This window comes from Ranitomeya variabilis, chromosome 2, assembly GCF_051348905.1.
Source record: "Ranitomeya variabilis isolate aRanVar5 chromosome 2, aRanVar5.hap1, whole genome shotgun sequence".
Lineage (NCBI taxonomy): Eukaryota > Metazoa > Chordata > Amphibia > Anura > Dendrobatidae > Ranitomeya > Ranitomeya variabilis.
This window is the reverse complement of record NC_135233.1, coordinates 111,290,231-111,316,925: the sequence shown is the minus strand read 5'-3', so window position 1 is coordinate 111,316,925 and position 26,695 is coordinate 111,290,231. Positions and strand designations below refer to the sequence as shown.

General features: G+C 42.8%; 1 protein-coding gene across 2 annotated transcripts in view; it reads left to right on the top strand.

Annotated features, from left to right (window-relative positions):
* Positions 1–26,556, top strand: part of KAT14 (lysine acetyltransferase 14) — a 46,494-nt gene extending 19,938 nt beyond the window's left edge. For both annotated transcript variants that reach the window (XM_077282823.1, XM_077282822.1), the window contains 5 exons: positions 14,346–14,893; positions 15,258–15,394; positions 19,606–19,781; positions 23,263–23,453; positions 24,401–26,556. In XM_077282823.1, coding sequence (XP_077138938.1) covers positions 14,346–14,893; positions 15,258–15,394; positions 19,606–19,781; positions 23,263–23,453; positions 24,401–24,574 — 1,226 coding nt within the window. In that variant the 3' untranslated portion in view covers positions 24,575–26,556. The remainder of the gene's footprint in view (positions 1–14,345; positions 14,894–15,257; positions 15,395–19,605; positions 19,782–23,262; positions 23,454–24,400) is intronic.
* Positions 26,557–26,695: the final 139 nt, after the last annotated feature.

Genomic DNA, 26,695 nt, shown 5'->3' with positions numbered 1-26,695 from the left:
TATATGTATATATGTGTATGTATGTATATGTGTGTATATATATATATATATATATATATATGTATATATATATATATATATATACTAGCTGTACTACCCGGCTTCGCCCGGGTTAATGACTGCTGTTAGCAAAATAGAATGTGTTAACAAAAATTTATTCTGCACACAAAAACCACAAAACAAATAGATAGAAATGTAATTATTAAAAGGCAAAAACTAAGCAAATAGAAGCATTTCACAACATATATTAGCTTTGTTATACTGAGAATGTCTTTGTTGCCTATATTAACCAATCAGAGCTCAGGTTAATTAACTGTAGCAAAATAGAAGCTGAGCTGTGATTGGTTGCTATTGGCAGCCTGATAAATCCCCAGCCAACAGGAAGCCCTCCCCCCTGGCAGTATATATTAGCTCACACATACACATAATAGACAGGTCATGTGACTGACAGCTGCCGTATTTCCTATATGGTACATTTGTTGCTCTTGTAGTTTGCTTATTAATCAGATTTTTATTTTTGAAGGACAATACCAGACTTGTGTGTGTTTTAGGGCGAGTTTTATGTGTCAAGTTGTGTGTGTTGAGTTGCGTGTGGCGACATGCATGTAGCGACTTTTGTGAGATGAGTTTTGTGTGGCGACATGCGTGTAGCAACATTTTGTGTGTTGAGTTGCATGTGACAGGTTAGTGTAGCAAGTTGTGTGCAGCAAGATTTGTGCATGGCGAGTTTTGCGCGTGGCGAGTTTTATGTGTGGTGCATTTTGAGTATGTGCAAGTTTTGTGTGAGGCAACTTTTGCATGTGGTGCAACTTTTGTACATGTGGCAATTTTTCTGTGTGTGCAAGTTTTCCATGAGGTGAGTTTTGCACGTGTGGCGAGTTTTGCGTGAGCCTAGTTTTGCATATGGCGAGTTTTGCATGTAGCGAGTTTTGAGTGGTGACTTTTGTGTTTCGACTTTTATGTGGCGAGGTTGGTGTGTGTGTGTGGTGAAATGTGTGCTGAGGGTGGTATATGTGTTCAAGCACGTGGTAGTGTGTGGCGCATTTTGTGTTTGTGTTCATATCCCCGTGTGTGGTGAGTATCCCATGTCGGGGCCCCACCTTAGCAACTGTACGGTATATACTCTTTGTCGCCATCGCTCTCATTCTTTAAGTCCTCATTGTTCACATCTGGCAGCTGTCAATTTTCCTCCAACACTTTTCCCTTCACTTTTTCCCCATTATGTAGATAGGAGCAAAATTGTTTGGTGAATTGGAACGCGCGGGGTTAAAATTTCACCTCACAACATAGCCTATGACGCTCTCGGGGTCCAGACGTGTGACTGTGCAAAATTTTGTGGCTGTAGCTGCGACGGTACAGATGCCAATCCCGGACATACACACATACATACATACACACATTCAGCTTTATATATTAGATATACCTGTATGTAATCTCCTGTATATAGTATATACCTGTGTGTCATCTCACCTATATATAGTATATATCTGTGTGTCATCTCCTGTATATAGTATATACCTGTATGTCATCTCCTCCTATACATAGCATATACCTGTGTCATCTCCTCCTGTATATACTATATACCTGTAGGTAATCTGCTCCTGTATATAGTATATACCTGTGTGTCATCTCCTCCTGTATATAGTATATACCTGTATGTCATCTCCTCCTGTATGTAGTATGTACCTGTATGTCATCTCCTCCTCTATATAGTATATACCTGTGTGTCATCTCTCCTGTATATAGTATATATCTGTGTGTCATCTCCTCCTGTATATAGTATATACCTGTGTGTCATCTCCCCTGTAAATAGTATATACCTGTGTGTCATCTCCTGTATATAGTATATAGCTGTATGTCATCTCCTCCTGTATTAGCCCTCGTTCACACGTTATTTGGTCAGTATTTTTACCTCAGTATTTGTAAGCTAAAATGGCAGCCTGATAAATCCCCAGCCAACAGTAAGCCCACCCCCTGGCAGTATATATTAGCTCACACATACACATAATAGACTGGTCATGTGACTGACAGCTGCCGGATTCCTATATGGTACATTTGTTGCTCTTGTAGTTTGTCTGCTTATTAATCAGATTTTTATTTTTGAAGGATACCAGACTTGTGTGTGTTTTAGGGCGAGTTTCGTGTGTCAAGTTGTGTGTGTTGAGTTGCGTGTGGCGACATGCATGTAGGGACTTTTGTGAGATGAGTTTTGTGTGGCGACATGCGTGTAGCAACTTTTTGTGTGTCGAGTTGCATGTGACAGGTTAGTGTAGCAAGTTGTGTGCAGCAAGTTTTGCGCATGGCGAGTTTTGCGCGTGGCGAGTTTTATGTGTGGTGCCTTTTGAGTATGTGCAAGTTTTGTGTGAGGCAACTTTTGCATGTGTTGCAACTTTTGTGCATGTGGCAATTTTTCTGCGTGTGGCAATTTTTCTGCGTGTGCAAGTTTTGCGTGTGGCGAGTTTTGCACGTGTGGCGAGTTTTGCATGTGGAGAGTTTTGCGCGTGGCGAGTTTTGAGCGGCGACTTTTGTGTTTCTACTTTTATGTGGCGAGGTTGGTGTATGTGTGGTGAAATGTGCACTGAGAGTGGTATATGTGTTCGAGCACGTGGTAGTGTGTGGCGCATTTTGTGTGTGTGTTCATATCCCCGTGGTGGTGTGATTATCCCATGTTGGGGCCCCACCTTAGCAACTGTACAGTATATACTCTTTGGTGCCATCGCTGTCATTCTTTAAGTCCCCCTTGTTCACATCTGGCAGCTGTTAATTTGCCTCCAACACTTTTCCTTTCATTTTTTCCCCATTATGTAGATAGGGGCAAAATTGTTTGGTGAATTGGAAAGCGCGGGGTTAAAATTTCACCTCACAATATAGCTTTGACGCTCTCAGGGTCCAGACGTGTGACTGTGCAAAATTTTGTGCCTGTAGCTGCGACGCCTCCAACACTTTTCCTTTCACTTTTTCCCCATTATGTAGATAGGGGCAAAATTGTTTGGTGAATTGGAAAGCGCGGGGTTAAAATTTCACCTCACAACATAGCCTATGACGCTCTCGGGGTCCAGACGTGTGACTGTGCAAAATTTTGTGGCTGTAGCTGCTACGGTTCAGATGCCAATCCCGGACATACATACATACATACATACATACATACATACACACACACACACATTCAGCTTTATATATTAGATATATATATATATATATGTATATATATATATATATATATATATATGTATGTATATATACAGGGTGGAGCGCGGTAATTTGCTGATTTGGGAATGAAATAAAAAAATTATGATCATTAGAAAAATTTATTTTATATTTTAATTATACTGAACAGTAATGGAATTTTTAAATTACATGGTTTTAAATAGTGTATCTGGCAAATGTCGACCTTCGCTATCCACACACTGCTGCATACGTTTTCTGAAGTTTTCATGAACTCTAACAAGCATGTCCACTGGTATTCTGCCAATTTCAGCTTCAATATTGTTCCTTAGGTCTTCCAAGGTGTTGGGACGGTTAATATACACCTTAGACTTCAGGTAACCCCAAAGGAAAAAATCGCATGGGGCTAAATCTGGTGAGCCAGTTCACATCTCCCCTCAAAGAGATAAGCCGTCCAGGAAACATTTGCCTCAAACAATTCATGGTAACCCTCGCTGTGTGTGCAGTGGCACCATCCTGTTGGAACCATGTATCCTCTAGTTCCATTGCCTCAAGAGCCGGCTGAAAATAATCCTGTATCATAGACAAGTACCGTTCGGAGTTCACAGTTATGGCACGACCGTTATCCTGAAAAAAGTAAAGACCAATGATGCCTACTCGTGATATGGCGCACCACACAGTGACGCGGTCCGAATGCAGAGGTCTCTCGTGAACTTCTCTGGGGTTTGTTTCACTCCAGTAACGCATATTTTGTTTGTTTACACACCCACTGAGGTGAAAATGTGCCTCATCAGAAAAAAACACAATTGCGTCACGGGGTATCGTTGCTAACATGTCTTCACAAGAGGTCCGCCGTGTCAAATAGTCCCGTGCTGACAATTGTTGGACCACGCACATTTTATACGGGTGAAAATTCAGTTCATCATGAAGAATCCGGTGGAGAGAACGTCTTGAAATGCCAAGAGCAAATGATTGCTTCCGAGCAGAGCGTTTCGGAGATTGCAGTACTGCTGCTCTAACTCTCTCGATGTTTTGTGGTGTTGTAATCCTTCTCTCAGGTCCCCTTCGTACACATGACACATTCCCTGCTGTTCTGAATGCATTCACCCAGTTTACAATTGATTGCCGTCCAGGAACACGTCCGCGTGGAGGAACAGCGAATTGTAAACGAAAAGCACGCTGCACTGCAATGATCGAGTGGGCATTTGAAAAATACGCTTCAACACAAAATGACCTCTCCTCACGTGTCCACTGCATGATGGCAACTGAAAGGCGGAGGAATACAAATCTCCCATCAGCCACTGTAAGCCACACCCACTCTCCCCTCTCTTCGACCGACAGTGCCGCCACAGCATGCAGTGCAAAAAAGCAAATTACCGCGCTCCACCCTGTGTATGTATATGTATGTATATATATATATATATATATATATATATATATATATATATATATATATATATATATATATATATATATATATATATATATATAAATTGTCAAAGGGGTACTTCCGTCTTTCTGTCGGCAACTTCCGTAACGGAAATCCCGCGTCGCTGATTGGTCTCGCCAGCTGCCTGTCATAGCTGCCGGGACCAATCAGCGACAGCCACAGTCCGATTAGTCCCTCCGTACTCCCCTGCAGTCAGTGCCCGGCGCCCGCTCCATACTATCCTCCGGTCACCGCTCACACAGGGTTAATGCCAGCGGTAACGGAACGCGTTATGCCGCGGGTAACGCACTCCGTTACCGCTGCTATTAACCCTGTGTGTCCCCAACTATTTACTATTGATGCTGCCTATGCAGCATCAATAGTGAAAAGATCTAATGTTAAAAATAATAAAAAAAACAAAAACCCGGCTATTCTCACCCTCCGTAGTCCGACGATGCACTCGCGCCTGCTGCCATCTTCTGTTCCCAGAGATGCATTGCGAAATTACCCAGAAGACTTAGCGGTCTCACCGCTAAGTCATCTGGGTAATTTCGCAATGCATCCTGGGAACGGAAGATGGCGGCAGCCGCGCGCTCATGGCCAGAGCTTCGCTGGATCCCGGCGGGTGAGTATATAACTATTTTTTATTTTAATTACTTTTTTTTAACAGGGATATGGTGCCCACACTGCTAAATACTGCGTGGGCTGTGTTACATACTGCGTGGACTGCGTTATATACTACATGGCTGCTATATACTACATGCGCAGTGTGATATACTGCGTGGGCTGTGTGATATACTGCGTGCGCTGTGCTATATACTACGTGCCCTGTGTTATATACTACGTGGCTGCTATATACTGCGTGGGCTGTGTTATATAGTATGTGGGCTGTGTTATATACTGTTTGGGCTGTGTTATATACTGCGTGTCCACTGTTAGATACTGCATGGCCTGTATTAGCGCATCGGGTATTCTACAATATGTATGTATATAGCAGCCACATAGTATATAGCACAGGCCACTTAGTATTTGTCTGCTATATACTACATGGCTCCTAAATACTACGTGGCCTGTGCTATATACTATGTGGCTGCTATATACATACATACATACATACATACATATTCTAGGATACCCGATGCGTTAAAATCGGGCCACCATCTAGTAAGTATGTGTGTGTGTGTGTATGTATGTAATATATACACACACACACACACATATATACACACACCGTGTAAATGTATGTACATACACAGTGGCCTACAAAAGAATATACACACCAACCAAACAACACAATGAAGACCAAGCAGACCTCCAAACAAGTCAGGGACAAAGTTGTTGAGAAGTACAAGCCAGGGTTGGGATACATAAAATATATATATATATATATATATATACACACAGTGGGAACGGAAAGTATTCGGGCCCCTTTAAATTTTTCACTTTTTTGTTTCATTGCAGCCATTTGGTAAGTTCAAAATAGTTAATTTTTTTTCTCATTAATGAACACTCTGCACTCCATATTGACTGAAAAAAAAACAAATGTCGAAAAAAAATTTGGGGGGGAAGGTGGTCCACAGCACTCTGGAAGAGGTTTTCATCCAGGATATCTCTGTACTTGGCCGCATTCATGTTTCCTTCAATGGCAACCAGTTTTCTTGTCCCTGCAGCTGAAAAACACCCCCATAGTATGATGCTGCCACCACCATGTTTCACTGTTGGGATTGTATTGGGCAGGTGATGAGCAGTGCCTGGTCTTCTCCACACATCTCGCTGAGAATTATCACCAAAAAGGTCTATCTTCGTCTCATCAGACCAGAGAATCTTATTTCTCATAGTCTGGGAGTCCTTCATGTGTTTTTTTTTTTTTTTTAGTAAACTCTATGTGGGCTTTCATATGTCTTGCACTGAGGAGAGGCTTCAGTCGGGCCACTCTGCCATAAAGGCCCGACTGGTGGAGGGCTGCAGTGATAGTTGACTTTGTGGAACTTTCTCCCATCTCCCTACTGCATCTCTGGAGCTCAGCCACAGAGATCTTGGGGTTCTTCTTTACCTCTCTCACCAAGGCTCTTCTCCCACGATTGCTCAGTTTGGCTGGATGGCCAGGTCTAGGAAGACTTCTGGTGGTCCCAAATTTCTACCGTTTAAGGATTATGGAGGCCACTGTGCTCTTAGGAACCTTGAGTACTGAAGAAATTCTTTTTGTAACCTTGGCAAGATCTGTGCCTTGCCACAAAACTGTCTCTGAGCTCCTTGGCCAGTTCCTTTGACCTCATGATTCTCATTTGGTCTGACATGCACTGTGAGCTGTGAGGTCTTATAGTATATAGACAGGTGTGTGCCTTTCCAAATCAAGTCCTATCAGTTTAATTAAACACAGCTGGACAATGAAGGATTAGAACCATCTCAAGGAGGATCACAAGGAAATGGAGAGCATGTGACTTAGGGTACCGTCACACAGTGGCACTTTTGTCGCTACGACGGCACGATCCGTGACGTTCCAGCGATATCCATACGATATCGCTGTGTCTGACACGCAGCAGCGATCAGGGACCCTGCTGAGAATCGTACGTCGTAGCAGATCGTTTGGAACTTTCTTTCGTCGCTGGATCTCCCGCTGTCATCGCTGGATCGTTGTGTGTGACAGCGATCCAGCGATGCGTTCGCTTGTAACCAGGGTAAACATCGGGTTACTAAGCGCAGGGCCGCGCTTAGTAACCCGATGTTTACCGTGGTTACCAGCGTAAAAGTAAAAAAAACCAAACACTACATACTTACATTCCGGTGTCTGTCCCCCGGCGTTCTGCTTCTCTGCACTGTGAGCGCCGGCCGGCCGGAAAGCGAGCACAGCGGTGACGTCACCGCTGTGCTTTCCGGCTGGCACAGACACAGTGGAGAGAAGCAGAACGCCGGGGGACAGACACCGGAATGTGAGTATGTAGTGTTTGTTTTTTTTTACTTTTACGCTGGTAACCACGGTAAACATCGGGTTACTAAGCGCGGCCCTGCGCTTAGTAACCCGATGTTTACCCTGGTTACCCGGGGCCTTCGGCATCGTTGGTCACTGGAGAGCTGACTGTGTGACAGCTCCCCAGCGACCACACAACCACTTACCAACGATCACGGCCAGGTCGTATCGCTGGTCGTGATCGTTGGTAAATCGTTATGTGAGACGGTACCCTTACAGTGCCTTGCGAAAGTATTCGGCTCCCTGGACTTTTCAACCTTTTCCCACATATCATGCTTCAAACATAAAGATGCCAAATGTAAATTTTTGGTGAAGAATCAACAACAAGTGGAACACAATTGTGAAGTTGAACAAAATTTATTGGTTATTTTACATTTTTATTGAAATTCAAAAACTGAAAAGTGGGGCGTGCAATTTTATTCGGCCCCTTTACTTTAAGTGCAGCAAACTCACTCCAGAAGTTGATTGTGGATCTCTGAATGATCCAATGTTGTCCTAAATGCCTAGTGATGATAAATATAATCCACCTGTGTGTAATCAAGTCAAGTATAAATGCACCTGCTCTGTGATAGTCTCAGGGTTCTGTTTGAAGCACAGAGAGCATCATGAAGACCAAGGAACACAACAGGCAGGTCCGTGATACTGTTGTGGAGAAGTTTAAAGCTGGATTTGGATACAAAATGATTTCCAAAACTTTAAACATCCGAAGGAGCACTGTGCAAGCGATCATATTGAAATGGAAGGAGTATCATACCACTGCAAATCTACCAAGACCCGGCCATCCCTCTAAACTTTCATCTTAAACAAGGAGAAGACTGATCATAGATGCAGCTAAGAGGCCCATGATCACTCTGGATGAACTGCAGAGATATACAGCTGAGGTGGGACAGTCTGTCCATAGGACAACAATCAGTCATACACTGCACAAATCTGGCCTTTACGGAAGAGTGACAAGAAGAAAGCCATTTCTCAAAGATATCCATAAAAAGTGTCATTTAAAGTTTGCAACAAGCTACCTGGGAGACACACCAAACATGTGGAAGAAGGTGCTCTGGTCAGATGAAACCAAAATCGAACTTTTTGGCCACAATGCCAAACGATGTTTGGTGTAAAGGCAACACAGCTCATCACCCTGAACACACCATCCCCACTGTCAAACATGGTGGTGGCAGCATCATGGTTTGGGCCTGCTTTCCTTCAGCAGGGACAGGGAAGATGGTTAAAATTGATGGGAAGATGGATGGAGCCAAATACAGGACCATTCTTGAAGGAAACCTGTTGGACTCTGCAAAAGACCTGAGACTGGGACGGAGATTTGTCTTCCAACAAGACAATGATCTCAAACATAAAGCAAAATCTACAATAGAATGGTTCACAAATAAATGTATCCAGGTGTTAGAATGACCAAGTCAAAGTCTAGACATCAATCCAATCGAGAATCTGTGGAAAGAGCTGAAAACTGCTGTTCACAAACGATCTCCATCAAACCTCACTGAGCTCGAGCTGTTTGCCAACGAAGAATGGGCAAGAATTTCAATCTCTCGATGTACAAAACTGATAGAGACATACCCCAAGCGACTTGCAGCTGTAATCGCAGCAAAAGGAGGAGCAGCAAAGTATTAAGTTAGAGGGGTCAAATAATATTGCACGCCCCACTTTTCAGTTTTTGAATTTCCACAAAAATTTAAAATAACCAATAAATTTCGTTCAACTTCACAATTGTGTTCCACTTGTTGTTGATTCTTCACCAAAAATTTACATTTGGTATCTTTGTGTTTGAAGCATGATGTGGGAAAAGGTTGAAAAGTTCCAGGGGGCCGAATACTTTCGCAAGGCACTGTAAATATGAGTGTCTGAGCAAAGGGTTTGAATTCTTATGACCATGTGATATTTCAGTTTTTCTTTTTTAATAAATTTGCAAAAATTTCTACGTTTGTTTTTTTTTTAGAGATGGGGTGCAGAGTGTACATTAACCCCTTCCCGACCTGTGACACAGCGTATGCGTCATGAAAGTCGGTGCCAATCCGACCTGTGACGCATATGCTGTGTCACAGAATGATCGCGTCCCTGCAGGCCGGGTGAAAGGGTTAACTCCAATTTCACCCGATCTGCAGGGACAGAGGGGGTGGTACTTTAGCCCAGGGGGGGTGGCTTTGCCCCCACGTGGCTACGATCGTACGATCGCTCTGATTGGCTGTTGAAAGTGCAACAGCCAATCAGAGCAATTTGTAATATTTCACCTATGAAAAGTGGTGAAATATTACAATCCAGCCATGGCCGATGCTGCAATATCATCGGCCATGGCTGGAAAACCTGATCTGCCCCCCCACCACCACCGATCTCCTCCCCAGTCCTCCGTTCTGTGGTCCGGTCCCCTCCGTCCTCCTGTCCGCTCCCCCATCCTCCTGTCCGCTCCTTCCTTGCTCCGATCCACCCCCCCTGTGCTCCGATCCACCCCCGGGCTCCCCCTTACTTACCGAGCCTCCCGGTGTCCGTCTGTCTCCTCTCTGGGCGCCGCCATCTTCCAAAATGGCGGGCGCATGCACAGTGCGCCCACCGAATCGGCCGGCAGATTCGTTTCATGTACATTTTGATCACTGTGAAAAAACCTATCACAGTGATCAAAATAAAAAAAATTGTAAATGAACCCCCCCCCTTTATCACCCCCATAGGTAGGGACAACAATAAAATATAGAAAATATATATATATATTTTTTTCCACTAGGTTTAGAACTAGGGTTAGGGTTAGGGTTATTCTGGTCCTCTGTGGATTTTTCCACAGCGCATTTGATAAATCCGCAGTACAAAACCACTGCAGACTTATCGCAGATTCAACGTGGTTTTTCTGCGGATTTCACTGCGGTTTTACAACTGCGGTTTTCTATTGGAGCAGTTGTAAAACCGCTACGGAATCCGCAGAAAGAAGTGACATGCTGCGGAATGTAAACCGCTGCGTTTCCGTGCAGTTTTTTTCGCAGCATGTGCACAGCGTTTTTTGTTTCCCATAGGTTTACATTGAACTATAAACTCAAGGGAAACTGCTGCGGATCCGCAGCGTTTTCCGCAGCGTGTGCACATGGCCTTAGAATTAGGCTATGTGCACACGGTGCGGATTTGGCTGCGAATCCGCAGCGGATTGGCTGCTGCGGATTCGTAGCAGTTTTCCAACAGGTTTACAGTTCCATGTAAACCTATGGAAAACCAAATCCGCTGTGCCCATGATGCGGAAAATACCGTGCGGAAACGCTGCGTTGTATTTTCCACAGCATGTCAATTCTTTGTGCGGATTCCGCAGCGTTTTACACCTGTTCCTCAATAGGAATCCGCACGTGAAATCCGCACAAAAACCACTGGAAATCCGTGGTAAATCCGCAGGTAAAACGCAGTGCCTTTTACCTGCAGATTTTTCAAAAATGGTGCGGACAAATCTCACACGAATCCGCAACGTGGGCACATAGCCTTAGGGTTAGGGTTGGAATTAGAGTTAGGGTTGGAATTAGGGCTAGGGTTGGAAATAGGTTTAAGATTAGGCTTGTGGTTAGGCTTATGGTTAGGGGTGTGTTGGGGTTAGGGTTGTGGTTAGGGTTGGGTTTAGGGTTAGGGGTGTGTTGTGGTTAGGGTTGTGGTTAGGGGTGTGTTTTGGGGTTAGGGTTGTGGTTAGGGTTATGGCTAGAGTAGGGATTAGGGTTAGGGGTGTGTTGGGGTTAGTGTTGGAGTTAGAATTGAGAGGTTTCCACTGTTTAGGCACATCAGGGGTCTCCAAACGCAACATGGCGCCACCATTGATACCAGCCAATCTTGCGTTCAAAAAGTCAAATGGTGCTCCCTCCCTTCCGAGCCCCAACGTGCACCCAAACAGTGGTTTACCCCCACGTATGGAGTACCAGCATACTCGGGACAAACTGGGCAACAACTATTGGGGTCCAATTTCATCTGTTACCCTTGTGAAAATAAAAAATTGCTTGCTAAAACATCATTTTTGAGGAAATAAAAATTATTTTTTATTTTCACGGCTCTGCGTTGTAAACTTCTGTGAAGCACTTGGGGGTTCAAAGTGCTCACCACATATCTAGATAAGTTCCTTTGGGGGTCTAGTTTCCAAAATGGGGTTACTTGTGGGGAGTGTTTACTGTTTAGGCACATCAGGGGCTCTGCAAACGCAACGTGACGCCCGCAGAGCATTCCATCAAAGTCTGCATTTCAAAACATCACTACTTCCATTCCGAACCCCGACGTGTGCCCAAACAGTGGTTTACCCCACATATGGGGTATCAGCGTACTCAGGAGAAACTGGACAATAACTTTTGGGGTCAAATTTCTCCTGTTACCCTTGGGAAAATAAAAAATTCCGGGCTAAAAAATCATTTTTGAGAAAAGAAAAATTATTTTTTATTTTCATGGCTCTGCGTTATAAACTTCTGTGAAGCACTTTGGGGTTCAAAGTGCTCACTATGCATCTAGATAAGTTCCTTGGGGGGTCTAGTTTCCAAAATGGGGTCACTTGTGGGGGAGCTCCAATGTTTAGGCACACAGGGGCTTTCCAAACGCGACATGGTGTCCGCAAATGATTGGAGCAAATTTTCCATTCAAAAAGTCAAATGGCGCGCCTTCCCTTTCGAGCCTTGCCGTGTGCCCAAACAGTGGTATACCCCCACATATGAGGTATCGGTGTACTCAGGAGAAATTTCCCAACAAATTTTAGGATCCATTTTATCCTGTTGCCCATGTGAAAATGAAGAAATTGAGGCTAAAAGAATTTTTTTGTGAAAAAAAAAAAGTACGTTTTCATTTTTACGGATCAATTTGTGAAGCACCTGGGGGTTTAAAGTGCTCACTATGCATCTAGATAAGTTCCTTGGGGCGTCTATTTTCCAAATTGGGGTCACTTGTGGGGGAGCTCCAATGTTTAGGCACACGAGGGCTCTGCAAACGTGACATGGTGTCCGCTAAAGATTGGAGCCAAATTTTCATTCAAAAAGTCAAATGGCGCTCCTTCCCTTTCGAGCCCTGCCGTGCGCCCAAACAGTGGTTTACCCCCACATATGAGGTATCAGCGTACTCAGGACAAATTGGACAACAACTTTCGTGGTCCAGTTTTTCCTTTTACCCTTGGGAAAATAAAAAAATTGTTGCTAAAAGATCATTTTTGTGACTAAAAAGTTAAATGTTCATTTTTTCCTTCCATGTTGATTCTGCTGCTGTGAAACACCTGAAGGGTTAACAAACTTCTTGAATGTGGTTTTGAGCACCTTGAGGGGTGTAGTTTTTAGAATGGTGTCACTTTTGAGTATTTTCAGCCATATAGAACCCTCAAACTGACTTCAAATGTGAGGTGGTCCCTAAAAAAAAATGGTTTTGTAAATTTTGTTGTAAAAATGAGAAATCACTGGTCAAATTTTAACCCTTATAACTTCCTAGCAAAAAAAATTTTGTTTCCAAAATTGTGCTGATGTAAAGTAGACATGTGGGAAATGTTATTTATTAACTATTTTGTGTCACATAACTCTCTGATTTAACAGAATAAAAATGTGAAAATTGCAAAATTTTCAAAATTTTCGCCAAATTTCCGTTTTTTTCACAAATAAACACAGAAATTATCGACCTAAATTTACCTCTAACATGAAGCCCAATATGTCACGAAAAAACAGTCTCAGAATCGCTAGGATCCGTTGAAGCGTTCCTGAGTTATTACCTCATAAAGGGACACTGGTCAGAATTGCAAAAAACGGCCAGGTCATTAAGGTCAAAATAGGCTCGGTCATGAAGGGGTTAATGAGAAAAAGGAACTTTTTTGAATTTACCAAATGGCTGCAATGAAACAAGGAGGGAAAAATTTAAATTTAAAGGGGTCTGAATACTTTCCGCACCCACTGTGTGTGTGTGTGTGTGTGTGTGTGTGTGTGTGTATGTGTACCTCACAATACAAAACTTTTACAGTATTTCACTTTTGTCCTGTAGATCAGTGATTGCGTTCTGTGTGGGTTTTATTTGATCTCTGTACATTCGATTCCTTCTTCTGGATCATTTCACCTACAATTGACAAATTATATAGTTACTTTAACCTGTAAAATCTCTGCAACAGTACTATTGTATTTGTGGCATAATCTTGTGTCATTGCTGGTATTATTTGATGTGTTGTGCCGTGTGATGAATGTAACTAAAAACCCTTTGTCTATATTTGTTCCCCACTTTTGGCTTAGGTCAACGATGAGGGAGATACATGACTACTTGGCAGCATAGCATAGCTTGTGGTTGTCATATTAATCCTTTCTAATCTTCATGATACCACTTCAAAAAGTTAGAGCAGTAGAGTTGTCCAAAAAGATTTGCAGGTCCCTGGCCCGGTGGCCATGTCGCTAATCTGTGGTTGCCAGACCAGAAGCTTACGAATCTTTTCCTACCTTTTTGTTCTGATTAGCAGACCCAGTGTAACATCATGCTTGTGTTATGCTGCATGAATGATGTTGGAATAATAGCCTAATAATAAAAATGGGCACAGGGAATGCTGAAGGAGGACATTCATAGGGCTCTGGTCCGGCAGCCACAGACTAACCAACATGGTTGCTGGACTAGGGTACTACAAGCCTTATTGTCAATAGTGATTTCCTGATTGAAATTGTTCCCGACGCTCTTCAAAGCAACTGTAAACTCTGTGGCCCTGCAAATGGTTCTTGTTATAATGTTTTGGACCATGTGAATGTGCAATATTCTCACTATTAATATGTTGCTAATCAGTCATTCTTGCAAACTGGGAAATTTAATTGCTTTCTAATTTGATTTCAGATGATGAAGAGATGGATGCTGATGGTGTCATCGATCCCGGGATGGAATATTTGCCTTCTGCTAACATCTCACATTCAGCCCCTATGTGTCAAAAGAATTTCAAGTCGTCTATACATGTGAAACAAGAAATAGAAAGTGAAGAGGAGAAACTGGACCGGGGGGAGGGTGAACTTCACAAGGGTCCATCTGCGGATAGAGCTCGTGACAAGAGACGACCTCAACCCATAGTGAAGGATAAAAACAAAACTCCTCAGTACCACGCTATCAGCCTTTATGAGGAAAAACTGCTCCTAAAACGTCTGGAGGCCTGTCCCAATGCTGTAGCCGTGACTCCAGAAGCGCGAAGGCTGAGGCAGAAGCTGCTTGTCCGTAAAGCTAAGCGAGAAAGAGGTTTGCCCCTCTTTGACTTGGATCAGTCATTGAACGCCGCTCTAATGCTTGTCGGAGGGGTTTATGGAGCAAGGGAAGGCTCGGTGTCTCGGCCCGTACCCACAGGGCCGGTGTACAGGACGACAAGCAAGGACCTGCGAATCTTGGACAGATATCAGGTGAGAAGATGCTTGTGTACGAGTCTGTTTTGGGAGAAACTCAACACTAATAATAAGTGAATGTGTTCAAATGGGAAGTTAGAGGGGAACCAGAGTAGAACAGGGACTTAATTATTACTTATTCGAACATCTTGCAGACTGCTTTGTGAATGCCGAGCTTTGACAGAGCTGGTTGGGATCTAACAGAAGATGCTGCGGTGTTAGTGCCGCTAAGCTACAGCGTGATACTATTGAGATCAGCGTAGGCATCGCTATCTTGCCAAGTATCCTTGGTGTGGTTGATGAATGACTACTGGCACTCCTGTTTTCTTAGTCAGATCATCTTCTGCCTTTTCAATTTCCACTTCTTTTTTGTTTCTGATAGACTGCAGTGCCCACAACCAAAGGTGTCTGTCACTCCGCGATGCGTTTCTTGTATCGGCTAGGAGCCGCGGAAGATAAAGATGCCGACCTCAGCATAGTTAGTCCCTACACTGCTCGCATTCTGAAGCCATTCATAAGGTAAGGGTTTGTAGTTGCTTTACAGATCAGAATTAAAAAACATTTTCCTTGCTGACAGAAATTGAGTTCTACGTTAGAGAAAAGGTTGGACTTGTCTTATAAGGTGAAGGATATAGTATTGTTAAATGAAAAATACCTAATAACTAAGAAGAAAAGCTCCTGTTTGTATCACCCCGCCTGGATGGAGCTGTGGTTGAACACGTGCACCACTGCTCAGTTTATTGCCTATGGGACCACTGGCGATATCCAAGCACAGCGCTCCTGTGTCTCGCAATCCCATAGAGTAGACCATGAATGGAGCCGTGGTGCACATGCCCATCAGCCACTCTTTTCAGATGGCAGCTCTGCAGAGCTCTGTTCTCGGGAGCAGTGGGGTCCCAGTGGTGGATGACCAGTGATGAGTGAATATACTCGTTACTCGAGATTTCCCGAGCACGCTCGGGTGTCCTCCGAGTATTTTTTAGTGCTCGGAGATTTAGTTTTCATTGCCTCAGCTGAATGATTTACAGCTTTTAGCCAGCATAAGTACATGTGGGGGTTGCCTGGTTGCTAGGGAATCCCCACATGTAATCAACCTGGCTAGTAGCTGTAAATCATCCAGCTGTGGCGAAAAAAACTAAATATCGGAGCACTAAAAAATACTCGGAAGACACCCAAGCGTGCTCGGGAAATCTCGAGTAACGAGTATATTCACTCATCACTACTGACCAGTAATCTGCAATTTATCTCCTCTCCGATCTATTGATAAATAAACGATAACTTCATATCTTGGTGAAATTGCTTCAATTTAAGCTGTAAACACATGTAATGCAGTTTTTATCTAGCTAGAAAGATTATTTAAGGTCAGTGCCGATACTGCTAGTATTCAACCTCTCCTGATAAAGGCGGGTTTGTGGTGGAAAGGTTATAGAGTTTCTGTGAGCCCATGTACAACTCTGCGCGGCTCCCTGAGAAGGGATGAAAAAGGCTGATGGGAACAAACAGGTCAGATTGCTGTCTCACCATTCCAGTATGGCGCACACAAATTCCTGCACAATTTTTTTTTTGTATTATACATTTAGCAGAAGTTTGGTTTGTAGAAAATGATAGGTTACTTCATATATTCCACTACATAAAAAAAAAAAAAAAAAAATGCTCATGGTACTAAATGTTCCTTGGCCCATGAGCTTTGTATGTTTCAGCACACTAACGTTATGATTGTGTCTTTACAATTTAGGGAGCTTTTGTTTCCTTGTTGCTTTTGTTCTATATTTTTCCTTATTCTTGATAATGCACAGAATGCTCGGTATGTTTCCAGATAAGGCCATTAAAGGTGTGTTTACGACAAGCAGTGACGTTACCATTGCCCTTTCTAGTTGTTCGAGTCCTTGTGTTGTATCATTCTCTCCATGTAAAATAATAGTTGACAACTGTAAGTAGTAAAAAAAAAAAAAGGGGAGGTTTTTTTTTAAAATTCTTAACGTTTCCAGAACTCTTACCGTTCATCCATCTAGTGTTTGTTTACATGCTGTCAGCGATCGGGCACCATAGATGTATGTGGCTACAGCCTGTCACAAGCCTCAGTTGTCACTTGTCATTCTAAATATCAACTATGAAAAGCAGATATTGCTTTTGAATTGTGGTTCAATAGCAAAAAAAAAAACAAGAAAAAAAGCAAGTTAATGAAAATGATAGTACTCCTACCAAAGTTTTAAAATAATATAACAATAGGGACATATGAAACTATTGTGTGTTTTGTAATTCGCATCACAATTGTCTACAGACTTGTAATCAGTCAGTCTGCCTATTTGAAGGATGAAAAGTAGTCGCTGTGCTGTTTGGTATCATATTGTATACCACACTGAACATACACCAAAGAAAACGAAGAGTGGTCTCAGGAGATTAGAAAGTTATAGACAAACACGTTAAAGGTAAAGGCTATAAAACCATCTCAAACAGCTTTATGTTCCTGTTACTACAATTTTACTTATTATTCAGAATTTTATGGTCTATGGGACTGTAGACCACTGCTTTGAATTTGGTTTCAAGGGAAAATTGATGACAAATGGAAGAGACGGATAAATAATTATAGTGACCAAAAAGCCCAAAACAACTTCCAAAGACATTAGAGGTGAACTGCAAGGTCAAGGTACATTGGGGTCAGATCACACCATTTGTTGATTTGTTGCTGTTTCAGGCTACTTTCACACTGCACGTCGCTATGCGTCGTTTTGTAGAAAAAACGCATCCTGCAAAAGTGCTTGCAGGATGCGTTTTTTCTCCATAGACTTGCATTAGCGACGCATTGCCACACGTCGCAACCGTTGTGCGACGGTTGCGTCGTGTTGCGTCGGACCGTCGCCACCAAAAAACGTTACATGTAATGTTTTTTGGTGCGTCGTGACCGTCTTTTCCGACCGCGCATGCGCTGCCGGAACTCCACCCCCGCCTCCCCACACATCACAATGGGGCAGCGGATGCGTTGTAAAACTACATCCGCTGCCACCGTTGTGCGGCGCTATCACAGTTTGCGTCGGTACGTCGCAACGTCGCATTGCGACGTGTGTCGTACGACGCTAGTGTGAAAGAGGCCTTGGTCAAAGTGGACTGCCTGGAAGATGACTGAGGAGAAGACCACTGGTGAAAGCAAGTAACAAAGTGAGACCGGAATTTCCCATGGAGGCTATAGAAGCATGGCAAAAGTAAAAAAAAAAAAAAAGTTTTAAAAAAATATGAAAAAAAGAAAAAAAAATATAAACGTTTAAATCACCCCCTTTTCGCCCCATTCAAAATAAAACAAAAAAAAAAAAAATCAAATCTACACATATTTGGTATCGCTGGTTCAGAATCGCCCGATCTATCAATAAAAAAAAGGATTAACATGATTGCTAAACAGCGTAGCGAGAAAAAAAATCGAAACGCCAGAATTAAGTTTTTTTTGGCCGCCGCGACATTGCATTAAAATGCAATAACGGGCAATCAAAAGAACGTGTCTGCACCAAAATGGTATTATTAAAAACCTCAGCTCTGCACACAAAAAATAAGCCCTAACCTGACCCTAGATCACGAAAAATGGAGACGCTACAGGTATTGGAAAATTGCGCATTTTTTTTTTTTTTTTAGCAAAGTTTGGAATTTTTTTTTACCACTTAGATAAAAAGTAACCTAGACATGTTTGGTGTCTATGAACTTGCAGTGACCTGGAGAATCATAATGGCAGGTCAGTTGTAGCATTTGGTAAACCTAGCAAAAAAGCCAAACAAAAAACAAGTGTGGGATTACACTTTTTTTGCAATTTCACCGCACTTGGAATTTTTTTCCCGTTTTTAGTACACGACATGCTAAAACCAATGATGTCGTTGAAAAGTGCAACTTGTCCCACAAAAAACAAGCCCTCACATGGCCATATTGACGGAAAAATAGAAAAGATATGGCTCTGGGAAGGAGGGGAGCGAAAAACGAGAACGCAAAAACGGAAAAGGGCAAGGTCTTGAAGGGGTTAAAAATTGGAAAGCTTGTAATTTTCATCCTGGCAACTGGGGCTTTTGTAGACTCTAACTTGCTTCTTTCAGGAAAAACACATGTACATAGCAATAGACTGACTCCTACTGTCTTTTGTAATGAAGCATCTAATGAGCGTGTGCAAAGGTCATTGTGCAGGGAGGGGGCAGGGAAAGCTGGGACATAACCTGTTATGATTAGTGGATCCTGTGTTATCAGTGTATATAGATGTGACTTGTCATAATCCTGCCTCTGCTGATGATGAAACTGCTGTAAACTCTTCCTTTAAGGACAGGAAGTAGGAGTCTAGAATTGCCCCAGTGGTCAGTAAAAGAATTGCAATATTTCTCATTCTGTTTTATTTAATACAGATTATGATAGGAAAAAAATAGCATTTTTCTTAAATACATGTAATGCTATAACCTGTGTACATGTATAGGTCATTTACTGATGACCGTTTCCCTTTAAATAGGTATGAGCGACAATACTAAACAGGTCCCATGGACAGCAGGGGTGCTGTTTTTTTGGACGAAATATAGTTTTATTTTTTACACTCCTTCACAAACCCTTGGCTATACACTGTAAATCGTGCCTTAGTGAGAGAGCAGTCGTACAGTGGTACAAATATGCTTAGAGTCTGGGCAGTGCAAAGTTTTTGAAGGGAGGAGTATTCTAGTTTTAATCTTTTTATGTTTTTTTTATATATGTATTTTTCTATCTTTCTCTATCAGACGTGACTATGAGACCAGACCGTGCAGACTGCAGCTTTTGGCTGAAATCAGGGCTTATGCCCACAGAAATGACCCCAGCTGGGCAGCAGAACCACAGTCCCCCATTGACTATAGCTATGTCCGTCCAGGCCACGTCCCCACAATAAACTCCATATGCCATGAGTTTTTCTGGCCAGGTAAGGAAGCAATGGGACATATTTATTCTGATACTCATGTTCTTAAAACTTACAAAATTGCACTTAAATTTCTTGCGACTTCTGAGCTCAAATTACCTAGTATGCCCTGCTGGCTCAAAGTCTGGTCATGGTTTGCATTGGTCATTTTCACTTTTCATTTGCATGATAGAAGCCGAGCTGTTCGCTCCTGTCTCTTGATCTGGTCTATAAATCAATTGTTGGGGTCTTAGGACACAAACCCTTGAAGGGGTATTCCCATTTCCAAAACCCTATCCCAATATGTAGTAGGTGTAATAATAATAATATTAGCAAATACCTCCAACTAGAAACGTAGTATAGTTCTTTTGATTCGCTATGTCGCTTACCCCACGTGCAGGTAATTGTAGTAGCTTAGACATCCATGTCGCAAGCAACATAGTGAATCAGAAGAACTACACTGTGTTACAAATTATTATGCAAATTGGATTTAAGTGTCATAAAGATTTAATTGTTTTGTTTTTCAAATAAACTCGTGGATGATATTGTGTCTCAGGGCTCAATGGATCACTGAAATCAATCGTAAACACATGTGATAATTGGTTTTCCAGGTGATTCTAATTAAAGGAAAACTACTTAAAAATGATGTTCCACATTATTAAGCAGGTCACAGTTTTCAAGTAACATGGGAAAGAAAAAGGATCTCTCTGCTGCTGAAAAGCATCAAACAGTGCAATGCCTTGGTGAAGGGACGAAAACATTAGATATTTCCCGAAAACTTAAGCGTGATCATCGCACTGTTAAGAGATTTGTGGCTGAATCTGAGCACAGACGTGTTCGTGCTGATAAAGGCATAATGAGGAAGGTTTCTGCCAGGCAAGTTCATCGGATTAAGCGAGCAGCTGCTAAAAATCCATTACAAAGCAGCAAACAGATATTTGAAGCTGCTGGTGCCTCTGGAGTCCCTCGAACCTCAAGGTGTAGGCTCCTTCAAAGGCTTGCTGTGGTGCATAAACCTACTATTCGGCCACCCTTAAACAGTGTTCACAAGCAGATATGGTTGCATTGGGCCCACACATACATGAAGACTAATTTCCAAACAGTCTTGTTTACTGATAAGTGTTGAGCAACCCTGGATGGTCCAGATGGATGGAGTAGTGGATAGTTGGTGGATGGCCACCATGTCCCAACAAGGCTGCACAACGTCAGCAAGGAGGTGGAGGAGTCATGTTTTGGGCCGGAATCATGGGAAACAGCTGATAGGGCCCTTTAAGGTTCCTGAAGGTGTGAAAATGACCTCTGCAAAGTATATAGAGTTTCTGACTGACAACTTTCCTCCATGGTATAAAAAGCAGAAATGTGCCTTCAGGAGCAAAATCATCTTCATGCTGACAATGCCCCATCTCATGCTGCAAAGAATACCTCTGAGTCATTGGCTGCTATGGGCATAAAAGGAGATAAACTCATGGTGTGGCCACCATCTTCCCCTGACCTCAACCCTATAGAGAACCTTTGGAGTATCATCAAGCAAAAGATCTATGAGGGTGGGAGGCAGCTCACATCCAAACAGCAGCTCTGGGAGGCAAAGAAATACAAGCAGAAACTCTCCAAAAACTCACAAGTTCAATGGATGCAAGAATTGTGAAGGTGATATCAAAGAAGGGTTCCTATGTTAACATGTAACTTGGCCTGTTAGGATGTTTTGGAGTTAAATAGCTTTATTGTTCAGTGAATGTGACCTCCTAATGCTGCAAATTCCACAAATGAGCATTTTCAGTTCTTTAAAACATATCAAATGTTTAGAAATTCTACTGTGCCTAATAATTTGGAACAGTGCATTTTAAGGTTTTATTCATTTTGCAGATTATACTGTTATCATTGGGAGGTTTCTTCAATAAAATTCAATGTATACTCTAACGGGTGATTACTTTTATTAAGGTACCTTCACACTAAGCGACGCTGCAGCGATACAGACAACGATGCCGATCGCTGCAGCGTCGCTGTTTCATCGTTGTGTGGTCGCTGTAGAGCTGTCACACAGACAGCTCTCCAGCGACCAACGATGCCGAAGTCCCCGGGTAACCAGGGTAAACATAGGGTTACTAAGCGCAGGGCCGCGCTTAGTAACCCGATGTTTACCCTGGTTACCAGTGAAGACATCGCTGGATCGGTGTCACACACACCGATCCAGCGATGTCAGCGGGAGATCCAGCGACGAAATAAAGTTCTGGACTTTCAGCAACGACCAGCGATCTCACAGCGGGATCCTGATCGCTGCTGCGTGTCAAACACAACGATATCGCTATCCAGGACGCTGCAACGTCACGGATCGCTAGCGATATCGTTTAGTGTGAAGGTACCTTTAGACTGACTGTCATTTGCACCAATCATTTAGGAAAATCCGATAAAAAATGTCATTTGCATAATAATTTGGAACATAGTGTATGCTACACTTCTAATTGGAGTAATTTGCTAATATTATTATTACACCTACTACATATTGGGATAGGAACTTGGAGATGGGATTACCCCTTTAAGGCTATGTTAACTATTTAAGACTTGCAACGAAAATTTGCAGCAATTTACAGTACAGTGCAAGTGAATGGGTTTTCAAAACCATATTTATACTTTCTGGAAAAAAATCTGCCCGATATTGAGAGCATGCTGCAGATATGTTCACTTACTGTCATAGCAGATTTCACCCCATACAAGTCTTTGAACTGGTGTAGGGTGAAATCCGCTACCAGATACACAATGAAATCCCCATGTAACACCAATTGTGACCAAATCTGCAGCAGAAATTGTTCGCAACGTGTGAACATGACCTAAAGGGCACGTGCACACGTAGGAAAAGTGGTGCAGAATATTCTGCACAAAATCTGCATCTCCTGGCAGAGTCCGCAGCCGCGGATTTGCCGCAGTTTTTATGCGGATTTGATGCGGATTTTGTGCAGATTTTCTGCAGTTTTTGCCACTGCGGATTTCTATAATGGAGGGGTGCAGAAACGCTGCAGATCCGCACAAAAGAAGTGACATGCACTTCTTTTAAATCTGCAGCAATTCCGCACTGATTTTTCTCCACCATCTGCACAGCTTTTTTTTTTTTTTAGACATTGATTTACATGGTACTGTACATCACAGTGCGGATCTGCAGCGTTTCTGCGCGGAAAAATCCGCTGCGGATCCGCAGCAAATCTGCATCGTGTGCACACAGCCATAGAGTACCTGACCTTCTCCTAAACTTTTGACTAGTTACAATGACATGTCAGCAGTTTTGATCATCAAAGATCCAGATGTTGGGAATAGTCGCTAACACGAAAGGACTCTGTACCTATTTGTTTCTGATGAATTCTGCTCAGCCCTTCTGCCCCTTCACCTAGTGATCACATAGGGGTATCAGCACCCAAACATCCAGTTTATCACATTTTTGACATATCACTATGACATAAAAAGGTTGTATAAACTGCCAGTTACTCATTAATCAGAATGGTTCCTGTGTTTCTAGGTATTGATGTTTCGGAGTGTTTGCAGTACCCGGATTTCAGTGTGGTGGTCCTTTACAAAAAGGTTATTATTGCCTTTGGTTTCATGGTGCCCGATGTCAAATACAATGAGGCCTATATTTCTTTTCTGTTTGTCCATCCGGAATGGAGGCGAGCTGGCATAGCAACATTTATGATCTACCACCTTATTCAGGTAACCAATAAACCCTTTGTATTCTGTTCATCAGATCACAAATTGGCAACAATCCACTGTAAATTTGGCTGCCACATTAGGCACAACAAATCTATATGGACAGTGGGGAAAATAAGTATTTGATACACGGCCGATTTTGCAAGTTTTCCCACCTACAAAGAATGGAGAGGTCCGTAATTTTTTATCCTAGGTACCAGAAGGGGAAACCTGCACCCACCCCGACTCGTGTTTCGCCCACCACCTGACAAAGGAAGACACTGAAACGCGTGTTGGGGTGGGTGCATCCCCGTGTAACCCCTACTGGCTCCTATTCAGATATACACAGTATTAAACCTCTCTGAAAGAAGAAGTGTCCACAAGACCAATTCAGACATAGCTGTAGAAGTGAGAAGTGAAAGTCTGATTCTTCAAGACAACATGGGCACTTTTTCTCAAAATCTGTTTCCATGTATGATGCCCTGTTCACGCTATAGTCACATTAACGGTAAAGTCATAGGGGCGGTGCTAGTTCTCTGAAGTAACACTGGGCTGTTCTCTCTTAGTCCTATATACTCCATTACAAGCGCTGGCAGGGTGTACAGATAACGTTTTAGCCCCTGTAGGAAAAGCAGTGTGGTGTAGGGTCATTTAGGGGCAGCAATGTGAGGTAAGGGATCCGGACACCGAGGATGAGCTCGGGTAAAGTTCCAGGGTATAATAGTCCAGGACCCGTTGTATGCATTCTGCTCATACGCCTACCCACCTGGATATTTTCCATCATCATCGGGTGCAGTAGGATTATTTAGATTTCTCATGTTGCTGTTGATGCTGCTGTTCTTTGATCGGTTCCTTTTTTGTGGTGTTTAATTATTTGTTTTTAATGAAATAAAGGTTCTATTTTAATTCTCTCACCGCTCCGTTGTCTTCTGCGTCTAAAGCCGCTTACATTTTATTTTCCTTCCCGACAGACCTGCATGGGCAAAGATGTGACCCTCCATGTGTCCGCCAATAATCCGGCAATGCTGCTGTACCAGAAGTTCGGATTCAAGACTGAAGAGTACGTCTTAGATTTTTACGACAAGTACTTCCCAATAGACAGTAAGGAATGTAAGCACGCCTTCTCACTGCGGCTAAGAAGGTGATCACATGGACGACCGGGACGGATTTGGTTTTCTGTTTTTAGCAACAAAAACGATTCCGGACATTTTTGAACTAGTATTGGCCTCAAGGTCTGCGTACCAAATCCCTTGGAAAAAAAACTGCTTTTAGTATTAGGGTCTATTCTCATTTTTTTATCTAGAGTTTGGAGCGGAATCTTCTCCAAATCCACACGGAAAACCACTTAAATAAACTTCGTAATCATTTCAATGGGGAAGTAAAATTGCTCCAAAATGGACAATTGAATCGACTGAAGGAGAAAAAATGCAATTGAAAAAACTGCAAAAACCTATACAATGTTTTTTTTTTTTTTTAAAGCTATGGATTTTTTTGCAGAAAAATAAACAAACATATATTAACACTCTGTGTGAACATACCCTTACAGGTACAGCTCTGCTCTCGCTGGGAATTCTCACGTGGACTGCAGTTATTCTCAGATATATTCATTCAGGGTCTGTTATGTGTACATCAGAGTTATTCTTGACGCCCAGAACAATTCACTTAGAATGAAAGCACTTGATGTGCACAGAGGCTGAAGGTCTCCAAGTGGAAGGTAGTGCCGTCCCTCTTTTTTCTTTTTCTTTTGTCAAAGAATTCTCCTAGACCAGTCCCAGCCTCGGGTGATGTAGGGTGGCTATTCTCCTAGACCAGTCCCAGCCTCGGGTGATGTCTGGTGTCTATTCTCCTAGACCAGTCCGAGCCTCGGGTGATGTAGGGTGTCTATTCTCCTAGACCAGTCCCAACCTCAGGTGATGTAGTGTGTCTATTCTCCTAGACCAGTCCCAGCCTCGGGTGATGTCTGGTGGCTATTCTCCTAGACCAGTCCCAGCCTCGGGTGATGTCTGGTATCTATTCTCCTAGACCAGTCCCAGGCTCGGGTGATGTAGGGTGGCTATTCTCCTAGACCAGTCCCAGGCTCGGGTGATGTAGGGTGGCTATTCTCCTAGACCAGTCCCAGGCTCGGGTGATGTAGGGTGTCTATTCTCCTAGACCAGTCCCAGCCTCGGGTGATATAATCACGCCCTCTTGGCTTTACTGACATCATCTTCACTGTCCCTCGTTATAACATCAGTTCTGGACATTGTGCATCTGCTCAAGAGAAACGGGGGAACAGTGAAAATGATGCCGAAATGGTGTCATCATTACAGCACCCAAGGCCAGGACTAGTCCGGGGGAAGAGACGTCCAACCAGACGTGTCCTGGCTTATTAGCCCGTGGTTTTAGGGTTCAGTCTTCTGCTTTTAGTCCTGTGGGCTTCAATACCATACTGCATTTTTGTGGTTGATTCATGTTTTAAAGAATTTTATTCAGCCCAGATTACATTTAAAGCCAACTTAGCACAGATGTGCAGAATATTGTGCGATTGGTCATTTTTATGTTGCCACATATGTGGGATTTTACTTTGGATTATCCATAAACCTCAAGAATAATATGACAGTCAACTGAGGCTTATTCATTTCAATTCAAGTGCTTTGATCAAGTGTCCATTGTGTCCAAACTAAAGTGTTTCTACAAGTGATCATCTCTCCTCTGGATGGGCGATAATGGCTAGATAATGGGGGTTCTGTCTGCAGAGACTACCACTAATTACATGGACGCCGGTCTTGGGTCTGATGCTTGATTCAATGACTGAGACTTCTGAAGATCTCAGTCTGTCACTTAGAGACACAATGAAGCAACAGCGCACATGTGAGACCATCCCTCCATTCTGGCGGGTGGTCTAGGTCATGGTGGGCTACCATCATCCTGGCTACTATCGTCTATCTAGTGGGAGCCACTTTCAAGTACTTTCATGTTACTACAGACACATTCATTGTAGATGCTGATGAAAAGTCCTCTCATTTGAGGACTTCAAAACTAATAAATGATTTTGTTTACTTTTGTAAATCGTTCTGCTTTTGTGGTTCATTGTGGTTTGTGCCTCATCCAGAAATGGGTCAAAGTATAAAAAATACAGAATTGTGATGTCCCTAAACGTTGTTTTTGTCTTGTGTGGATGTATGAAAAGGTGGCATGGATTCGGCAGCCATTTAGTACTGATCTATAATAGGGATCACATTGCTTTGAGCCCTTATTATACCTCTGATTTTAGACATATGACAAAG